At 45.3% G+C, this 22,129-nt stretch overlaps 1 protein-coding gene across 1 annotated transcript in view; it reads left to right on the top strand.

Moving 5' to 3' along the window:
• The first annotated feature begins 1,038 nt into the window (after positions 1-1,038).
• SF3B2 (splicing factor 3b subunit 2) overlaps positions 1,039-22,129 on the top strand; it is a 34,939-nt gene continuing 13,848 nt past the window's right edge. The window contains exons 1-12 of the mRNA XM_032234172.1: positions 1,039-1,199; positions 3,206-3,252; positions 4,729-4,806; positions 5,689-5,925; positions 6,680-6,788; positions 10,062-10,147; positions 11,451-11,556; positions 14,632-14,720; positions 15,287-15,490; positions 17,618-17,752; positions 18,484-18,564; positions 20,088-20,315. Coding sequence (XP_032090063.1) covers positions 1,085-1,199; positions 3,206-3,252; positions 4,729-4,806; positions 5,689-5,925; positions 6,680-6,788; positions 10,062-10,147; positions 11,451-11,556; positions 14,632-14,720; positions 15,287-15,490; positions 17,618-17,752; positions 18,484-18,564; positions 20,088-20,315 — 1,515 coding nt within the window. The 5' untranslated portion in view covers positions 1,039-1,084. The remainder of the gene's footprint in view (positions 1,200-3,205; positions 3,253-4,728; positions 4,807-5,688; positions 5,926-6,679; positions 6,789-10,061; positions 10,148-11,450; positions 11,557-14,631; positions 14,721-15,286; positions 15,491-17,617; positions 17,753-18,483; positions 18,565-20,087; positions 20,316-22,129) is intronic.

Here is a 22,129-nt window from a genome sequence, read left to right as displayed (position 1 = left end):
CCCACATCACAGGGTTGTTGTTGCTGTGGGAAAATAAGAGGAAGGTGTGTTTGTATATGTTCACCGCCTTGAGTTATTTGTAAAAACAATTGAGACGAGGTATAAATAAACTTTGTAAAGGTCTTTTTAGAACTAGATCAGCCGGGGTGAATTAAAGAAGTAAACCATTTTTCAGTCGGCTACAGGTAGTCCTTGACTTATGACCAAAATTGAGCCCAAAATTTCTGTTGCACAGTGAGACATTTGTTAAGCGAGCTTTGCCCATTTTGTGACCTTTCTTACCCTGGCTGTTAAGTGAATTCCTGCAGTTGTTAACTTAGTACTTAGTAACTTAGGTCATTAAGTGAATCTGGCTTCCCCATTGACTTGGCTTGCCAGGAGGTCGCAAAAGGGGATCACACGACCCCGGGACATTGCAACCATCGTAAATACAAGTCAGTTGCCTAGCATCCCGAATTTTGACCAGGGCTGCAGTGGCCGTAAGTGTTAAAGACTGTTATAAGTCACTTTTTTCAGTGCAGTTGTAACGGTCACTAAGTGAACTGTTATAAGTTAAGGACTACCTCTATTTCTACAAGCAGAGCAAGGAAACACTGATTTCTACAAGTTAGTTTTCCTTAATAAGCAGGATGCCAACATCTGTAGCAATCGATATAAAAATAAAGATAAATCTTTATTTCTTAAATATTTTATTATAATTTTATTATAATTTATTATAATTTTAAAGAAAGAAGCCAATCAACCCAATTGGATCACAGCCTCGCTACCCATGAAACCAAAACCAAGCGCAGGATATTCAAATAACGTGTCATTGACTCCCCCAGCTTCCAAAGACCACAAATCCCAGAAGCCTCTGCGCTTTCCATTGTTCCTGATCCCGCCCCCGATTCTAGACAAGGTACCTGGATTGGCCAATGTTCCTCCAATGAATCTTGAGCGCCCCCTTCCCTCCTAAAAAAAATGCTGGCTCCCTCATTGGCTGTCAGCTCCGCTGTGCGGCGCTGATTGGACGCGTAAGGCGCTCCGCCGCGCCTACGGTGGCCGCGCGGGGCCTCCCCGCAGCGGATTCGAGCGAGGAGAGAAGATGGCGTCCGAGGGACACTCGGAGGCTCCCAAGGAGCTGCCGTTGCCAGGATACGGGGCCTGGTCACCCAACGAGCTACAGGCCAAGCTGGCCGAGATCGGGGCCCCGACTCAGGGTGAGGGAGGCCGCGGCGGTCTGGGATACCGAAGTTGGAAGGGCCGGGGCCTGTCCCAGCTGCTGGGGCCGGCTTGGTCTGAGGTTGGGCCGCTCGTAGTTCGATAGCTCGTGTGAGCGAGGCCAACACGGGTTGCCAAATCCAAACACGTGTTAGGCTGGTTTCCAGGAAGGCGCCTTCCGTCCCGTCCCCTGTCCCCCCAAAAAAAACGGTTCAGCGAAGAATTTAGTGGGATCCCACGAGGTCACCTAGTCCACCCCATCCCCCTTATTCAGTACAAGAACGTCAGACCGAATCACTGGCCGCCCTTTAAGGTTGGTCACAGCATCCGCCAGGCAGAGGGTTTAACACTGGATTTAGACTGGACAGCCTGGCTCTTCGGCTTTGAAACGGAGATGAGCACCGTCCCACTAGAGTCGGGAACGATTAGCACGTATGTGCCAGGGGGAACCTTTCCCTTTATTTTTGTGGGTCCTTCCAAAAGGATCCAGGGTAGAGATGTGGGAAGATGGTTTAAGTATGACTATGGAAGCAAATTGATCCAGACAACAAGGCTGTTCACAAAGCAATTATGTATGTAAACAGAAAATGTATAAATAAATAACAAAAAGAAATGTTGGGCTCGCTTGTGGTCGTAAGTTGAGGACTACCTGTATTTGGGACCAGAATTTCTGTTACCAAGCAAGGCGACGGTGAAGTGAGTTGTGCTGAATTTTAGTACCTTTTTTTGCCAGGGTTATTACGCAAATCTGCGCAGTTGTTAAATGAATCATTCAATCACTAAGCAAGTCACGATCATGTGACAGTGTGGACGCACTGTGGTTGTAACTGCAAAGATCAATTATACCCCCCCCCCCTACTGTTCTGACTTTGAGCGGTAACTAAATGAGTGGTTGTAATGGCCAGTTTTAAGACCGGTGGAGGTTCAATTCCCAGAATTCCCCGGCCATCATGGATTCTGGGAGTTGAAGTCCACAAGTTTTAAAAGTTGCAATGTGCATGTATGCATCCAGACTAGACTGTGTTGTTTCCCTGTGTCATATATGTCAGTATATGCATAATCTATGTTGATGTAGTTAGTGTATAGTGAAGATGGCGACCCTTTGAGAGTTGTATGCAAGGAAATTTCATTTTAATGCCTGCCAATTAGTGTTCAAGTGACAGTAAAGTTATTCTAAGTCTTGGACCAGTTTCTGAGCACTTAAAATGCAATCATGTGACCCCCCAGGGGCCTGTGGCCATTGGAATTTGGAAACTGGGTCATAAGTATAGGTCAGTGTTGGCGAACTGGGGGGGGGTGTTGCACTTTCACTTTCTGTTGCGTGAAGACCAGCTGGCTGGCACACCAGAACCTGGCAGAGCAACAGGCGACATGCCCAGAGAGATGGCTCTGCATACCACTTCTGGCAAGCGCGCCATCACGCGTATAGGTATTCCTCGACTTGCAAACACAACGGCGCCCAAAATTTCTCTTGTTAAGTGAGACAGTTTCACCCCATCTCAGAAAATGCCTTGCCGCGGTCGTAACTATTAAAATGATAACACGGTCGTTAAGTGAATCTGCCTTCCCCATTGACTTTGCTTGTCGGAAGGTCACAGAAGAGGATCACACAACCCCGGGGTGCCGCAACCATCATCATAAATATGAGTCAGTGGCCAAGGGTCTTAATTTTGATCACGTGACCTCGGGGGTTCTGCAGCGGTTAAGTGTGAAAAGCAGTCATGTCCCTTTTTCCAGTGCCGTTGTAACTTTGAACGTTCAGTAAGCAAACTGTTGTAAGTCAGGGACTACCTGTATATTTTTGGGGGGGCTACTGTAGTGACCCAATTAGCCTATCATGCGAAGAGCTCTGATGTTGTTTATTTGGTTTTGCTGCAGCACACTCAAAAAAAAATTCTTCTGTATGAAGATTAATTAATGATTGGAGAAGGATGGGCGAACATTAATCTCCCTTCTTGTTTTACAGCATCATCTCTGAATTATTTTATTTTTGTTCCCTTTCCAGGTAGCCGTGAAGAGCTGCTGGAACGGCTGCAAACATATACTCTTCAGGTGAAACCTTATTTCTTGGATCAGAAAAAAGCAACAGTATTTTGGTGTTGGTTTTTTTTTTTTACTGTAACTGGCTGGCGGGTCATAGAAAGGAAGGCCAAATCACAGAGGAATATGTGTATACACAACTAGATTCTATAAACCAGAATTATTTTAGTGTAATCCACTCACTTCAGGAAGAAACAGCAATTTCATGTGCTAAGAAAGTAACATTTTGGTAAAGGAGAATCTAGGAAAGTGTACGTTATGTTAGATAGTTGTTAACAAATTACTGCAAATTTGTTGTTAGAAAATAAGTGCAAATTTAAGCGGCTTTGTAACTTCTAGATTATTACGTGCTGAAAATTTGAAACGTATCGTCCTTCTCTCAGCGACCCTCTTTCCAAGTGGTATCTTCCAGATGTGCTTTGAGAAACAACTGGGCTGCTTCAGATGGGAAAAGATGTAGCATTTATAGAGTTAAGCTGTAATAATTCCCTGTATGGCATTCTGAACCATCTTACATCCCAGATCAGGGTTTGTCAATCTTAACCTCTTGAAGACGCGTGGACTTCAACTCCCAGAATTCCAGCTTTGCTGGCTGGGGAATTTGAGAGTTGAAGTCTACACGTGTTCCAAGGGCGAAGGTTGGAAAACACTGTCCTAGACCAGCTGGTCTATGAGAAAATTTTGGTGGCTTGCAGAAAAATTATTTGCATCTTTTTATATTGCACTAAATCAGGGGTCCTCAAACTACAGCCCCTGGAGGGATACGTGCAATGAATGATTGTGTTGCAGAGAGTCTCCCCCTTTGGGGTCTTTTTGTGTGGGTTGGAGGGGGGCAGAAATTACAACTTGGGGTCTGCTTCAGCCTCCTGGTGGAGGGCTTTGGGCGAAGGATGGAGGGAAGCACTGCTGGTGGTGAAGAGTCGGAGGGCCTCGTTTTATTGGGACTGCATCATGACCTGGAACTGGCTGACCATCTCAGCCCGCTGAGCCTCTAGGCGCAGGTACCTGGCCTTGTACTCCCACAAGTCTTCCCTCTGCTTGGAAAGCCTATGCTCGTAGTCCTCAGTGAGGTGCTTCTGCTGAGCCTCCTTCTTGGTCAGATCCAATTTGAACTCTTTCTCCAAGTGGCTGCTTAGCTCCAGCAACTACTTCCTGTTGGGGCCCTAAGGAGCCGGGCAGGCAGGCGAGGAGTGGATGGGAGGGGAGGGGCGAGCAGGGGCTGGCGAGGCGCCCCTTGACGTGAGTGACATCAAGTTGGCCATGCCCACCCAGTCACATGACCATGTAGCCACGCCTACCCAGCCGGTCATTAGGCAGATCATATTAGTGGTCCGCGGGATTTAAAATTATGAATTTAGTGGTCCCTGAGGTCCGAAAGACTGATAGACCATCAGTTTGCTAGAGATAAACATTTTAGATTTCAAGTTGAAAAGGATAAAAAGTTGATTTATTTCCAACAATTTTTTTTCTTTTCATTTTTCTTAACAGACAGGAATTCTGCTTACCAGGCCTGTTATGAGAGGAGATGAAGGAGACAATTCAGCCCCACCTCCCTTGCCAGGACCGGTAAGTGCGGATAGTCCTCAACGTACAGAAGTTCATTTACTGACCGAAGTTACAACGGCACTGGAAAAAAAGGGACTTATGACCGTTTTTCACAGCTACAACCTTTGCAGCATTCCCATGGTCACGTGATCAAAATTTAGACACTTGGCCATGGGTTCATACTTATGACCATAGCTCTGTCCCAGAGTCATGTGATTCCTCATTTCAGACAATCATAATCAATAGGGAAGGCATATTCATGTAACAACCAGATTTCTAACTGACCAACTACAGTGATTTGCTTAACGGTGCCAAAAAGGTAAAATGGGGCAAATTTCACTTAAATGTTTCACTTAGCAACAGGAATGTTGGACTCTATTACCAGAAATTAACCAATTTCATTGTATATATCATGTTCAATGACAATGAAAGCTATGCTAAATATATGATAAAGGGAACACCTTATTTTTCGTAACGTACCCGTAGCAAACAAAACTCTTGAGGCAGGTAGATTCCTCAAAGAATAAGTTTATTGGCTATGTCATATTGGCACAGCTGGTGAAAACCGACTTGATTATTCCCACCGTTTTCACCCAGTTAAAAGTTTTTCACTTTCTCAAAACAATCAGTCACATGGCCCAATCAAGATACTGTCCAGTTGCTAGGTGACACCAGTCCCCTCCTTCGGAGCACCTGTAGGAACATCCTTGATTCCCAAGAGAAAGTATTTTGTTTTGACTAATAACACCCCAACTCTCTCTATTCCCCCTCCCTGTCCCTCTTCTCTAGTGTGTCAGTGCTGAAGTCTCAGCCAGGGCAGCTTCAGGGTTGACACAAGACTTCTGAAGCTAGCAAATCCAGGAGACGCTTCTTGTGAGTAACGCCTTTTCCTCTCTCATTCAGGTCCAAGGCATTCCTTTGCCCCCACCTCCCATGGGCATGCCCCCGATGCAGCCTCCCCCTCCTCCTGGCATGGGCCTCAACTTCCCCATGGGTGTGGGACCTCCTCCACCGCCCCCCAATCTGGGCGCGCCTCTTCGCATGCAGATGGATCCTTCCTCGTTGCCCGAGGAGGAGCGACTGAAGCTGGCTCAGCAACAGGCTGCCATGTTGATCCAACAGGAGGAGAGAGGCAAGCAGGTAACGACACACCATGCTTTGAAAATGCACAGGTATGTGCGTGGGGGCGGGCGTATATGGGTAACAGCCCACCAGCAATCTTCCCTACTGGGGGGGGTAAGACACCCCTAACACCCCCAAGGGGCGTTAGGGGTGTCTTCCCCCCCCCCAATAGTATTTGTTTCCAGAAGGTAAGCAATCTGTGTGCCAAGTTTGGTTGAGATTGCTCGAGGCGTTCCAGAGTTATGCTGGAACTCACACAGACAGACACGCACACCTACACACAGCCATATTTCTCTATATAAGAAGAAGATGCAGCATCCCCATGGTCATGTGATTTACATTTGGACGCTCGACAGCTGGTTGGCATTTAGGACGGCTGTAGCATCCCGGGATCACACGGTCCTGTTTCGTGACCTCCTGACAAAAGTCCATGGGGAAGCCAGATTTCCCTTAACAACCCCAACGAGGGTGATTCGCTTCACAAACTCGGCAAGGATAGTCGTAAAAGGTGGTGGGGGGGGACTCAACGTCTCCGATTTCTCACTCCGCAACATCAATTCCAGGCTCAACTGGTCGCACATCGAGGACCATCAGTAATGTTATTTAGAGGAAGGACCGGCACGCAATGGTGAAACAGCCTCCCATTTTCCTTTCCAGCCAATCCTAGATAGCGGGTCAAAAAGTTTGATTAAAAAGTTTGCAAGGTTGGACCTGTGTTGACTCTCCTCTCCCACCCACCCCCACCCTGTTCCCCCACCCCCCACCCCCACAGGCAGCTGTCCTAATGGAGCAGGCGCGCCAGCAAGAGATGTCGAAGCTAGCCCCTTCAGTACCTCGGACAGTTCCAGATCTTCTAGCAAGAACTCAAGGCCACCCCAGAAGTAAGTGCTTTTGGGCCAGGACAGGGGGTTGGTGTTCTTTGCATTAAAAAAAAAGCCAAAACTCTATGCAACCAGCCCTCTGGGTGTGTAGGACTACAATTCCCATTGTCCCCAACTGGCAGGATCATTGCACACTTCCGGAAAGCATGAAAAGGGTTTCTTTCTCTTTTGTTCATGTTTTGTTCATTTTATTTATCTAACATTCAAATTCCATCGAACAGTGTGTGATCTGGGTACAGTTATTCTTAAACAGTCATAGTCCACATATTTGTTATTGTATCCATCATCATAATATTAATAATATAATAAAAGTCACACTTAACATCATCTTTTAACAACTCTCCCCATTAAAATTTCCTCTTTTTATATCTCTTCCTTTCTGACTTCTGCTTCTGTTGTCTAGCCATTGATAAAATACATCCCATATCAAAAAAATACTCAATTTTTTCTTTATCCTTAATAGCGAGTGTCAATCTATCCATTTCTGCGTGTTCTAATATTTTCTTAATTACTTTCTCATCTGATGGAATCTCATCATTTTTCCATCGCTGTGCAAATACAATTCTGGTTACCTGTCGATATATAGTCTGAAAGCATGAAAAGGATTTCTAAACAACTACACGTTTCCTTAAATTTGGGGCGCCCAAGATTTTGATGGACTTCAACACCCATCGTTCTCATCTGCCCATATTCACCCATCATCCTATCCCCTTTTGAGGTGGGGTAAGCAAGGTTAATCAAAGCACAGGGGAAAAGAGAAAAGGAATGCTATTTAAATCAAAGAAATTAAAGGCCAGAGATCAAAGGAGTAAAAAGCTTTCTCTCCGTCTATATTACACCCAATTGATTATAATTCTTACAATTTCATTTTTTTATTTTCATCCTGCCTTTATTGTTTTTATAAATAACTAAAAGATAACCCGGCGTTGCCCAGGTATTTATTTATAGGGGGGAAATGTCCAGACCAAACATAATTTCTAATGTTTGATTCCCCCCCACCCCCCTTAACAGAGGAAGTCCCCTTGTGGAGTACTGTGAAGCCATTACCATGGCAACTCCGCTGCACTGTACAGTAGCAGGCATTTTACAGCAGTACAGTAGAAACCATTTTAAGGCACAACAGGCTGTATCTTGACAGAACACACCCCCTGAATGGTTTTAGGGGTGTCTTACCCCCATAGTATTTGTTTCCAGAGAGTAAGTCATCTGTGTACCAAGGTTCGTTGAAATTGCTCAAGGAGCATGCAACACACACACCCATTTATATATATATATATATATATATATATATATATATATATAGACTAAAGGCAAACATACCTAAAACTCCTTCCTCCTCCTATTTTCTTTACAACAGTCCTGTGAGGTGGGTTTGGCTGAGAGAGAGTCTAACCCAAAGTTACCTAGTCGGCTTTTGCCCCTAAGGAAGAACTAGAACTCACCATCTCCTGGTGAACAATTAACCAGCATAGCTGGCTGAAGAATTCTGGGCAGTCCACAAGTCTTAAAGTTGCCAAGTTTCTTCTTAAAGCATTCAATATTAATAAGTTGTGGCCCGCCAACGGAGCTGGTGGCAGACTGGGTCAGTGAGGAGGTTGGGGAGGAACCTGGGCCAGTCCTGGAGTCTGGGGAAGGCCCTGATGAGGGCTCTGTGTCAGAGGCAGAGAGGGGGCCAGGGCTGTCTGACAGTTAACATCTGCCTTCGGAGCTAGACAGCATTGAGGCAGAGGAACAGCTGGAGCCTGTTCCCAATGTGCGCATGCGCAGAGTTGCCAGGCAAAGGGAAGAGCTAAAGAACGGGGGTTGACTTGGGAGTAAGGCCCCAGGTGGACGATGAATGGCCCCTCCCATAGGGAATAAAGAGGAGCGAAAAGGGAGTGGAGTTTGCAGGAGGCAATTAGTTCAATTCATTAGAGTGAAGATCTCTTCCTGACTTCTGGCCAAGGAATTGCTGCTACAGCGTGGCATTTAGAATAGATTGGCCTGGCAGCTCTCCAAGCCTGTTGTGAAATCTCTTGAAAGACTCTTGGCCGGGACTTTGCTGGAGAGGAATTCCCTTTCACCGTAATAAAAGAGGTTTCATCGGGACGAGGAGTCAGCTTCGTACTCTTGGGAAGCCTAGGTCAGAAGAAGATCAGAGAAGTGGGTTCAGTAAAATCATGGACTTGCAAGGGTATTTCAGAGAAAATGTCCTCCCTTTATGGCTGAATAGGAATGTCCGCATCACTTTTTTTGGGGGGGGGAGTTTAAGCACAACTTCCGTCAAGGAAAATCCATTGCATAACTGCTGCTTCTGAAGAAAGAACAGCTGCTTTGAAGGATTTGCCAGCGTTTGGAAGAAGTAATCTTGCAGCATTAGTGTTTTTGACTGTTTTCTTCCTGTCTCCTGGGTATTGAAACAAAGCACAAGAATTTATAAAGGCTTACAGCACAATTGTCCATCTCCTAAAGCTGTGTGCCAGGAAAAGCTGGGTTTGACCTCCAGAATTAAAATTCTGTTCAGCAGCTTGGCTGATTGTGGCCCTGCTTGACTGAATTATATTTTAAGACCTCTTCTAGTACTCACGTAATATGTGTGTGTAAGAGAACACCTGGAAATGCGGGTCCTTGGTGCTATCTGTGCTCGGTGGTTTTCTTGCCAACGTTTCATGACCCAACTAGGTAACGTCATCAATGAGTGGAGGAGGAAGGGAATGAGGAAGAATATTGGTTCTCGGTGGTCCTCTGAGCTCAGTTTTCTTGCAGATGTTTCACAACCCAACTAGGAAACATCATTAGTGCTAGAAGAGAGTGAAATTTGGGAGAGCAGGGGCAGCGGAGGAGGAGGAGGTAGTAGTGGAGGAGGAGGAACATCGATGTGGTCCTTGATGCTCTCTGAGCTTGGTGGTTTTCTTGCTGATGTTTCATGACCCAACTAGGTAACATCCGCAATGTTGGAAGGGAGTTGGGTTTGTGGAAAGGAGGAAGAGGACCCCGGGGGGTCCTTGGTGCTCTCTGAGCTTGGTAGTTTTCTTGCCAATGTTTCATGACCCAACTAGGTAACATCATCCATGCTAGAAGGGAGTGTGGTTTTCACTATTTATACGCAAGTGACTTGCCCTGTCAATTTTGGTATTCTTCTTGGTGGTTCCTTGGTTAGACTGTTGCTTACAGTTGAAACCAAACTTCGCTCCCATCCAGCACTCATGGTGTTCCCTGCTTTGTCTTTTAAGCAAAGCAAGGGCAAAAATGGTATGGCTTCAGCTAATTTGAGTCTCGTTTTCCTTATTCCAGTGAGCCCCTCTCCCAGCTCCCCCATGGGAATGGCGAGCTCAAGACCCCGTGGCCCCCCACCTCCTCCTGGAGAAGACAGTCGGGAGGTAAGTCAATTTATGGCCAGAAGTGGCCAATGGAAACTAGGCTGTTCTTAAATCCATCCATCCACCCAACTATTCTTCTGTCCGTCCATCCATCCTTTCATCCATCCATCCATCCTTTCATCCATGCATTTGTTCATCCATCCACCCATCCATTCACCCACCCATCTATGCATTTGTCCATCCATCCATCCATCCATCCATGCATTCATCCACCCACCCATCCATCCATCCATCAATCCATCCACCCATGCATGCATTCAAGCATCCATCCATCCATCCATGCATTCATCCATGCTTGCATCTGTCCATCCATCCTTTCATCCATGCATTTGTCCGTCCATCCATCCATGCATCCATCTATCCATCCATGCCTTCATCTGTCCATCCACCCATCCGTTCACCCACCCATCTATGCATTCATTCATTCATCCATGCATTCATCCGTCCACTCATCCATCCATCCACCCAGCTATGCATGCATGCATCCATCCATTCATTCCTCCGTTCATCCATCCATCCATCCATGCATTCATCCATGCTTGCATCTGTCCATCCATCCTTTCATCCATGCATTTGTTCGTCCATCCACCCATCCGTTCACCCACCCATCTATGCATTTGTCCATCCATCCATCCATGCATCCATCTATCCATCCATGCATTCATCCGTCCATCCACCCATCCATTCACCCACCCATCTATGCATTCATTCATCCATCCATGCATCCATTCATCCATCCATGCATTCATCCGTCCACCCATCCATCCACCCAGCTATGCATGCATGCATCCATCCATTCATTCCTCCGTCTATCCATCCATCCATGCATTCATCCATCTGTCCACCTATCCATTCATCCATCCACCCACCCACCCACCTATCCATTCATCCAATTTGTAGGAGGAGAAATTGAGCTATGTGTAGGTAAGGGAGGAAGGGGGGGGGAACCAACCAGGTGTTGATACAACAGCTCTTAAGTAGAAATGGGATTCAATGATTTGGAAACTGCCTAAGAATTTTGTCTGGGTTCAAGGGGAGATCTGGTTTGCGCTTGTACAGCGTGCGCCTAGAAGCAGGCACAGGAGTCAGAGGACTTATCTCCGTGGTAAAAAAAAATTATGTCCTCTTTCCAGAGGGTCCTTAGCCTGATTCGTCACAAAGTTTATCCACTCCATCCGCTCAAATGCCTTTTCACTTTGTCCACTGTTTCCTAAAGCGAAAGTATATCCAAGCCTGAATTGTTTTGCACAGTTCAAATTTGCAGACAGGTTATAATCTTGAGTGTTGGTTTTGACCCTTCCAGATCGATGATTCAGGGGTGGGCCCCAAAATTCCTCAAGTCTTGGAAAAGATCCTTCAGCTTAAGGAGAGCCGTCAGGAAGAGCTCACATCTGTACCCGGAGCCACAGGTAAAGGACCAGAAGTAGGGTTTCTGGGAAATCTAGTTCAGAGACACTCATCCTGTGACCAACGGATTATGGAATTGTATTGCTGGGACCAGGCTTGGAATCTTTTCTTTTCTTTTTCTTTTTTAAGTTCCTAGTCCTCATGATAATAGTGGAAACCAATGGGGAATCTGCAACAGATTGGTTGGGTTAATGTCAACCGAAAGAACGATACCTGGAATAGTTTCTCTAGGGTTGTTCGCCCTAGAGAATCTTGCCGGACTAAAGCAATTATCTGCATAATTACAAGTAGACCTCAAATTACGGCCAGAACTGAGCTCAAAATTTCTGTTGCTAAGAAATTTTGTTCCTTGGGGCTTCTGGGGTGACGTCACATCAGAGCAGTTGCAGGGAAGTGAACCTTTGTTCTCCCTGTCTGATTTTTTGTGTCTGGAAGCTGTCAGCAACAAAGCTGATCCTTGGAGAGGACAGCGATAGTGAGGGGATTATCCAGGGGTGATGAGGAGAAAAGCGATCTCCCCATTGGGAAGGGTGGAATCCCTGAAATCCGACACGGAAGAGACCAGCTGTTATGGCTCGATCATGGGATGTGATAGCCTGATTCATGGCAGAGGGAGCAAAAAGTGAGAAGCAGCAGAAATATCAGCGGACAGTGTCAAATAACCTGAAACTCCGCGACACTTCTCCAAGTTGGTGGAATTTACGATCAGAATTTCTACTGATTTCTGAGACTGGATCTCCGGTGATATGAATTGAGAGTTTTGTGTGGGTGGTGAACGGATTGAGAAAGAAAGAAGAACAGATTTCCTTTGCAACAGGAGAGACATAGGAGGAAGAAAAAACGAAGAGAGAGGACAGTGAATGTGTAATTTGAGGCCATCAGTCATTTTGAGCACAGGGAAACGGAGACGTTGCAAGGAAGTAGAGAGATCGAGGAATCAGAACTGTGGTACTCCCAACGGAGGACTTTGGATTGGTCTCATTTACAACCAGCTTTGTACACTTCAGATATCTTTACACTATTTATGGTATTTAAATATTGTTATAGAAATATAGAAATCAAAGGGAAATAAAATCCGTGGCACGACAAAAGCGCGCTCGACTAAAGCGCGCCCGATTAAACCGCGTCGCTGACGTCATCAACAGGGTGACAACAGCGAGCGCGGAGAAAGAAGGGCGCTTTAAATAGCGCTTTGAAAGCAAGCCGATTCAACTTAAGGTAAGGGTTAGGTTTAGGGTTAGGTTAAGGGTTAGGTTTAGGGTTAGGTTTAGGGTTAGGTTTAGTGTTAGGGTTAGGTTAAGGGTTAGGTTTAGGGTTAGGTTTAGGGTTAGGTTTAGGGGGTTTAGGTTTAGGGGTTAATTTTAGGTTTAGCGTTTACAGCATGCCTCCGCACTGTTGTCGCCCTGTGATGACGTCAGCTACGCGGTTTTGTCGAGTGCGCTTTAGTCGAACGCGGTTTTGTGGTGGAACCAATAAAATCAAGTAGAAGGACAAAGGCGACAAATAACAGGATGGAGGAAGAAGTGAAATTAATATCGGTCAGTATAAATGGACTGAATCCACCTATAAAAAGAAGACAAACAATTTCTAAACTCCAGAACAAAACATGGACATCACATGCCTACAGAAAGTTCATATTAAAGAAAGAAATGGTCGTATCCTGTAATCGCTGAAGTTAGGGAAATTACATCTGGCCTTGGCCGAAACAAAGAAAAGGAGAAATGCAGTATATACTGTATAAAGAACTGGCTAAAACCTCAACAGGTATACGCAGATGAAGAGGGAAGAACATTACTAATTGAAGTATCCATAAAACCAAAAAGCGTACTAATTGCAGTCATATGCACCAAACACGAACCAGGAAGAATACTACAGTAAATTACATAAGCGGATTGCAAAACTGGAATGTTTATTAGGGGATTTCAATGCGGTGGTAGACCCAAAGAAAGACTATAAAACAGATAATTAAAAAAATTATGAAAGGAGAACACTACTACCAAATGCATTCTTTGAAATGGCCCGAGAATTAAACCTAAAAGATGTCTGGAGAGAAATCAACCCACAGAGGAGTCAATACACATGTTTTGATTATTAGGGGTAAAATGTTTATGATACAGGATATAGTCAAATAAAGGAGGGATAATGATGACAACCTATATAAATGTATGAGTATAATATAAGGAAACTAGATGAAAATTGCCAACAGCAATTTGGAAAGGAGGATTAGAAAAGTTTGTTATTAAATATTATGGATGTTTAGGTAGAATAGGACATAAGGATTCAGTGTTATTGGAGGATTTTAGAAATATTAAATGAAATGCCAGTATATGGTTATGTATTAAATTTCGGTATATTTTATGATGAAGGACATTTAAATAATTGTAGTCAAATATAAATGGAGGGATAAGAGTAACATGTATAAATATTTGAGTTAAAATACTTGAGTTAATATGAATTATGCTTGATGACTGTGGAAGAGATGCACGAAAATCTTTTGTAACCAACTGATACACTTTCTACAGTATGTAAAGAAGGAAGATTTTATGTGTTGTGTTTGTTTTGGAAAAAAAAAATTAAAAAAAGAGTCAATACACATTTTTTTCAAAACCCCATAATTCATGGTCCAGGATTGACATGGTGTGGATGGTCCCGGAAATCGATAAGGATGTAGAGGAAGTAGAAAGAACATGTGGGCAGACTATAATCCATTAACTATCCAATGGAAAGGAGAGGCAAAAAGGAAAAAGAGATGGACCATGAATCAGAGGGTTGGGAAAGAAAAGGACTATGTTCAATATGTGGAAAAAGAACTTGCCATTGTCAAGCGTCCAAATTTTGTTCATGTGGGTATTAGGATGCTGCAATGGTCATAAGTATGAAGTACAGTCATAAGCCACTTTTTCCAGTGCCGTTGTAACTTTGAATGGTCAGTAAACAAACTGTTGTAAATTGAGGGCTATCTGTAATCTTCCTTTTGGGGTGGGGGGGAGAGGGGCTGGTGTGTTTCTTCCCATTTTTTCATCTTCCCCACCATCCCACCCCACTAACCCCTGCCCCAATTTTGCCCTTCCTCGCAGACGATGACATGGAGACCGAGCTGAGGGTGCTAGCCGGCATCTCTGCCTCCGATGCGGAAGACGACGCTTCAGCCATGTCTAAGAAAGAGGTGAGAGGAATCGGAGCTGGGTCAGCAAGAACTTGGGAAAGGCTGCAGCTCAGGGAGCGAGTTGCTTCCTTTTGCATGAAAAAGAAATATCGTCGGTTCGTTTCTGACTCTGGTAGTGTCAGACCTGCCGCAGTCTCAACTCCTAGGAAAGTGAAACTCTCAACTCCCATTTGATGGAAGCAAAAGGCACTTTTACTGAGAGATGCTGATTGCGGGAGAGTCAGGCGGAATGTGAATTCCCCACGCATCAATACAAAATGACCCCCTTGGTTTCCCCTTAGCCCTCTCCCCCAGGGGTCCGTATGTAGTGTATAGTAGAGGTGAAGACACTTTGAGAGCTGCATGCAACGGAATTTCATTTTAATATATGCCAATTAGTGTACATTTAAAGTGACAATAAAGTTATTCTAAGTTCTCTGGCACTGCCGAGATATTTTGGGAAGCGCTCAGGGTATTTAGGCTAGTGAAAGCCCACTCTTAGGTTTTCTACTTGTGGTGGGGAGAATCTCTTCCTAAGTGCTGGGATCTCTTGGCGGAAAACTAACCCTTTGCTAACCCCCGAACAGAAAAACCGCAAGCGACGGAACCGAAAGAAAAAGAAGAAGCAAAACGCCCCTTCCAAAAGTGAACAGGTTTCCCACGGGACCGCCAAGGAACACGAGGAAGAATCGGGAAGCGACGCCCCGGTGGAAATCGAGTACGTGACCGAAGAGCCGGAAATCTACGACCCCAATTTCATCTTCTTCAAAAGGATCTTTGAAGCGTTCAAGGTACGATCCGATCTGGGGGTTCTTTGCAGAGATGCAAAGATGGGACTTTTGACAGCCAGGGGTGCAGATGGATCTTGTCCCTGTTTAAAGACACACACCCCGCCCCCTCGGCCCACACCAAAACACTCGGAGCCAAAGATACTTTATAGAATTTATTAACAGACAGTCCTTGGCAGCAATCCAGCACAGACAGGCCTTGGCAGCAATCCAGCACAGACAGGCCTTGGCAGCAATCCAGCACAGATAAGCCTTGGCAGCAATCCAGCCTGCCAAACTAACACCATAGTTCTCCAACATTAGTTAATGTGTTGAACTGCAAAAGGGGCGTGTGCACAAGCATCCCTTTTATAGTCTGGAGAGGAGCCTAATTACCACCAGCTGAGTGCAATTACCTCCTGTAACTGCATAACTGTTCTTTACGCCTATTAGCTCTCCGGTGTCGAGGATCTAGGAACAACTCCCTTGGCTCCTCCCCACTGCTGACCTCCGGATCACACTCCCTTGTCTCCTCCCCACTGTTCCAAGGCTCAGGCGCCTCCTGGTGGCCAACCAGCCTCTCTGCACCCTGCTCGGAGTCGGAACCCTGTCCAGGGTCCTCCACATCCTTCAAAGCCGACTCATAGGGCCCCTCGCTGTCAGAGTCTGGTGGCAGCTCCAACAGCTCCTGCTGGGCCACAACACATACCCATTCTGCTAGTGGCATTCTCTTATGCCTGCCCTGGAGGAGTGCTGAGGGAAGAATGTTAAATCTGGCTCTGAAGAAAGCTATTATTTGTTTTGGGAAGATCAGATCACTTAGATATCTGGCCAATTCCCTTCTGGTACCCTCTCATGTTGATCCAATTTCTTGTAGTAGTTCTCAATTATTATTTTTCTTTTCTCCATTTGAATGTTGTAAATTCCCTTCTTCATCCACCAATTGGCTTATCCGCTTTTTTTCCTCTTTCCTTTTTCAACTTGTCAGCCAGCCAACATCCCGGTTTATTTGCATTTTCCAAAAAAAGTTTTGTTTTGCCGATTTTATTTTGTTTGCCAAATCTTCCCTTTTCTATCAGGTTCAGTTTATGTTTTTTGCAATGCCGACATATTTTTTTACTTTTTTGTTTCGTGGGTTTTTCTGCCACTCCGTCTCCAAACGCTTATGTTCTAATTCCAACTTCTTTTGAGTTTGTCTGAACTTGATTTGCATGTGGGATTGTTTGTATCTGGGTATTCTAATGCGAATTCAATTCGACACAGTTTGGAGCTGAAGGAGGACAGGGCCTTCATTCATAACATCGTAACTAGCTGTTCTGACCCCCTCCTCCGTCCAGTAACGAATGCCGAGACAAGCTTAAATGAGAATGTCCTTTAATAACATGTTCAGACTCTCGGTGGCTGAAAGCCAAGTAAACAAACAGATAAGGAGCTTGGCAGCAAGGCTGACAAACTTTGGCAGCAATCCAGCCTGCCAAGTTTGTTTCTCTTTAATCAAAGCGTTGACTTCTGCAAGAAGGGCGTGGCACAAGCAGTCTCTTTTATAGTCTCGAGAGGAGCCTAATGACCATAAGCTGAGTGTAATTACCTCCTGTAATTATGTAGTTGTTCTTGACGCCTTTCGACGCCGTGCATCCCGGAACAACTCACAGTTGGTTTCTGGATCACTCTTCCTTGTCTCCTCCCCAGTGATCCAAGGCTCAGGCACCACCTGGTGGCCAATCAGTCTCTCTACGCCCTGCTCGGAGTCGGAACCCTGTCCAGGGTCCTCCACATCCTCCAGGGCCGACTCATAGGGCCCCTCGCTGTCGGAGTCTGGTGGCAGCTCCAACGGCTCCTGCCGGGCCGCAACACTAGCCAATGGGTCAAGCACATTTCATGGCGGAGGATGACCGGAGGAGGAGGAGGGAGGTTGCCAAGCAACCAGCTCCCATCTCAATTGGAAGATGGATGTGACCGTTTGTTTCCTAAACTTAGATTGGGGATGAAAAGGCCGGGAACTTCACGAGTGGCTTTTCACCAGTTAGTGCCAATATGAGGAATGCCTCAAGAGTTCAATTTGTGATAGATGAATGACTTGGAACCTGACATCAAGGATGTCTCCTTCTGAGAATTCCCTCCCTAACTCTTTGCCCTCCCTTCCTCTCGCAGCTGACCGATGACGTTAAGAAGGACAAGGAGAAGGAGCCGGAGAAAACAGACAAGTTGGCCACTTCTGCTCTGCCGAAGAAGAAGGGATTTGAGGAAGAACGGAAGGACAGCGACGATAGCTCTGATGATGAGCAGGTAGGGGTGTGTGTGTGTGTGTGTGTGTGTGTGTGTGAGAGAGAGAGAGAGAGAGAGAGAGAAAAACTGTGTGTGTTTATGTGTGTTTTCTTCTTTAGCCTTCTGTGTGATCCTGCAATTAAAGACGTTTTTTGGTTTCGGGTTGTTAGAACAGAAAGGAAGCCTCCAGCTATAGGGGCAGTTCATCCCAGAATTTAAGAGTCTTGGGGACAGGTGGCAAAAACGGGGATTTGTCTCAGCACTTCTTATATAAGCTTCCCCTATAAGATACAGACAGGGTGACTCAGTGGCTAAGACGCGGAGCTTGTCAATCAGAAAGTTCACCGGTTCGAATCCCTAGCGCCGCGTAACGGAGTGAGCTCCCGTGACTTGTCCCAGCTTCTGCCAACCAAGCAGTTCAAAAGCACATAAAAAATGCAAGTAGAAAAATAGGAACCACCTTTGGTGGGAAGGGAAGAGCGTTCCGTGCGCCGTCGTCGTTGAGTATACCAGCCACACGACCACGGAGATGTCTTCGGACAGCGCTGGCTCTTCGGCTTTGAAACGGAGATGAGTACTGTCCCCTAGAGTCGGGAACGACTGGCACAGATGTGCGAGGAGAACTTTTACCTTTATAAGATACAGGGAAAAGGTTGCTATGTGGATAAGAAGTCTTCACTGCCATAATCTGACAGATAACCATAATTGTTGCCGGAAGTGACAGGTCTCTCTCTCTCCTAAAAAAAATTCAGGAAAAGAAACCGGAAGTCCCCAAATTATCCAAGAAGAAACTGCGGCGGATGAACCGTTTTACTGTGGCTGAGCTGAAGCAGGTATGGCTTCCATTTCTTTTATTGATTCATTTACCAAATTTGTATCCTGCATTTTTATTTTGTACGTAAGAGCCGAGGTGGCACAGTGGTTAGGGTGCAGTACTGCAGGCCACTTCAGCTGACTGTTATCTGTAGTTCAGCAGTTCAAATCTCACCGGCTCAAGGTTGACTCAGCCTTCCATCCTTCCGAGGTGGGTGAAATGAGGACCCAGACTGTGGGGGGCAATATGCTGACTTTGTAAACCGCTTAGAGAGGGCTGAAAGCCCTATGAAGCAGTATATAAGTCTAACTGCTATTGCTATATATTTAATGCTCTCCTCCTCCACCACCTCCTTTTCCTCCTCCCCCTCCTGTCCTTTTCTTCCTTCCTCCTCCTGCTTCTTCTTTCTCCTCCTCCTCCTTTCTCCCCCCGTCCGTCTTCCTTCCTTCCTTCTTTCTTTTAACCTTTTCTAGGATAAGAGATATTGTTCTCCCTGGGCTGCAAAGTTGGTTTTTAAGGTCTCCTGAGGTTGTGATTTTTCTACCCGGGCCTGGAGAAGTCCTGGGATTGAAGACTAGAGAAATACTGTAGTTTCTTTTTTTACAAACACAAGGTTATTTCCATTTGATATTTTATATTTCACGCCCTGGTCTGTGTCTCTTCGCACTTCGACCATCGGGCAGAAGGCATCAAAGTATAGCCAGCCGAATAAACAGGTTTAAAGATAGTTTCTATCTTTGGGATGTGAGACTTTTAAATACAACCACAACAGTGGTGGGATTCAGCCGCTTCGCACCTATTCGGGAGAACCGGTTGTTAACTTTCTAAGCAGTTCGGAGAACCGGTTGTTGAAAGAAATCTCCTTTTATTTTTTTCCACTTTACAGGGCTAATCCTGTAAGGAAGGCAAGAAGGAAGCATTCTGGTGTTGTTTCTAGCCTCATCTTTATTGCCCTGCTTACAGAAACTGCCTCTCCGGTTAACCCTTATTACATTTTAACAGCTAAGATGAAGCACCCTTCGATGTGAGTGATGTTGAGTTGGCCACGCCCACACGGTTACATGACCACTGAGCCCCGCCTACCTGGCTGGTCATTAAGGCAGAGAACTGGTTGTTAAATTATTTGAATCCCACCACTGAACTACAATCACTCCGTGCACATACTCGTTTTTCTTTTCTTTTCCTTTCTTTTTTCGTTTCTGTTATAATTTTGCACCAGTGAGGTTAAAACCAATTTCGTTGTATTTAAGTACAATGACAATAAAGAGTATACTTACTATACTTATACTTACTTACTATGTTATAGGTGAAATTAGGAGAAGAACATTTAATGAATACTGGCTCCTAGTATTGATGTTATTGTATTGTTTCTTTATTTGAGAGAGAGAGAGACAGAGCTGGAGCCTGGCCTGCCCGTCAGCCCTCAGATGGAGAGTCAACAGACCCCCAGGTCTGGAGGTGGCTGATGAGGATGAGGAGGAACAGAAAAAAAAGAAAGAACTTTATTTATTTATTTGTTTTTGGCTTTCTGGTTCCCTGCAGCTGGTGGCCCGCCCCGATGTGGTGGAGATGCACGATGTGACGGCGCAGGACCCCAAGCTGCTAGTCCACTTGAAGGCCACCCGCAACTCGGTCCCCGTGCCCCGCCACTGGTGTTTCAAGCGCAAATATCTCCAGGGGAAGAGAGGCATCGAGAAGCCGCCGTTTGAGCTGCCGGAATTCATTAAGCGCACCGGGATCCAAGAGATGCGAGAAGCCCTGCAGGAAAAGGTGTGGAAGGAAGCTTTGTTGTGTGTGTGTGTGCACGCACACACACACGCTACATACACATACACACACACAGACACACAGACACAGTTGTTCCATGACTGCAGCCTTAACGTTTGCATGAAAGGGAGGCTCAGAGGGTGGGAATGCTAAAATCATATCAGCAAATTAAATAAGGAAATAAAAGTATCCACAGGATTGGCAGGACATTTTAGTCCTCAAGCTACGGCCACCCGTTGAGCCCAAAACGTACATTGCTAAGCGAAACATTTGTGAAGTGAGATCTGCCCCGTTTTACCACCTTTCTTGCCGCGGCTGTGAAGTGAATCAGTGCAGTCGATAAGTTAGTCCCATGGTTGTTAAGTGAACCTGGCTTCCTTGTCAGAAGGTCGCAAAAGGGGATCGCGTGACACAGCGACCGTCATTAAACACGAACCGGTGGCCAAGCATCTGAATTTTGATCGCCTGACACTGGGGATGCTGCAACGGTCGTAAGTGTGAGAAACGGTCATAAGTGCTCTTATCACTTGGATCGGTCCCTAAATGAAGGGTTGTAAGTTGAGGACTAACTGTGTACAAACCAATGACAATTTAGAGTTAACCCCCCCCCCCCCTTTTACCATTTGTTTTAATGACCACTCAGAGTTCATGACAGCACTGGAAAAACTTCAAATCCAATCTTTATTCGGTCCTAAACCAGCAAGCACCACAATTAATTAAGATGAAAAGGAAAAATGCAGGTATGCTAGAATATCTGAAAAGGTTGAGAGAGAACACTAGAGCGTAGTGTACAGATTATACAACAGTACTTGGCTGTCGATCAAGGAAATAAGATCAAGCGTGATCCGATAATAACTTCCTGAGATTAAACAAATCAGAACAACCAGGTTATTTAGACAAGAAATGGAAGTAGTAATTATTGGCGAAAAGCTGCGCGGAGGGGATAATGGAGAATAACATGTTCCTTCGATTCAATTATTCCTTCACCCATATCATGATGATTTCGTATGAACGATCCGATATCCCGAAGGTGCTTTTTCAATTTTGGCAACTGGACTTTGGTTTTCCTTGAAGACGTTTTCACTTCTCATCCGTTCTCATCTCATGAACTGAAGAAGCTTCTCGTGTGAAAAGTAAAATGTCTTCAAGTAAGAACAAAGAAAGTCCAGTTACCTTTTGAAAAAAAGCACCTTTGGGACAGCCATGGCCTGGATGACAGAGAATCTCTACAGGCTTTATTATCCAACTAGCTGGACACAACGAAACCATGCGATCGGGCAATGCAGGAGAAATCTGGTTCAATCCGTTGGTTCAATAGTGGTCAGTGATTGAAACACAAAAGGGGATATCGCTCCCGCCACCTTGAGTCCGGAAACAATCCCATAGATGGAAGGCATAGACATGTTGGTGAGGTACCGACATTTAGTACTGTAAGGCCGCTCCTGAGTAAAGGAGTGGAACGTCTGGTAGTTTGGACTGAGGTAACGGAATGTGAGGCAATTGGCAGTTGGAACAGAGCTCTTTTCAGGTGGGGAGGGGGAGTAGAACTCCTTAGCGTCAGAGCATGTTAATTAATGTATAAGAAATAGTAATGATCTGATGGTCATTTTGAAAAATCCTTTCTTAGCAAGCACCTAGAAGCCAAGAGGAACATAACGTGCCAAATTTCATGTTTCCAGGCTTTACGGTTCTGGACATTTTGTGATGCCTGAGTGGTATGACTTTTATATATATATATATGTTATATTTATGCTGATAAATAAATAAAGGGAGACTAGTATAGATCTATTTCAAGCTATTTAGCTCTCATCAGCTAG

The sequence above is a fragment of the Thamnophis elegans genome, chromosome 17, assembly GCF_009769535.1.
Source record: "Thamnophis elegans isolate rThaEle1 chromosome 17, rThaEle1.pri, whole genome shotgun sequence".
Taxonomy (NCBI): Eukaryota; Metazoa; Chordata; class Lepidosauria; order Squamata; family Colubridae; genus Thamnophis; species Thamnophis elegans.
The sequence above is the reverse complement of the archived record's forward strand: the minus strand, read 5'-3'. Positions and strand labels throughout refer to the sequence as shown.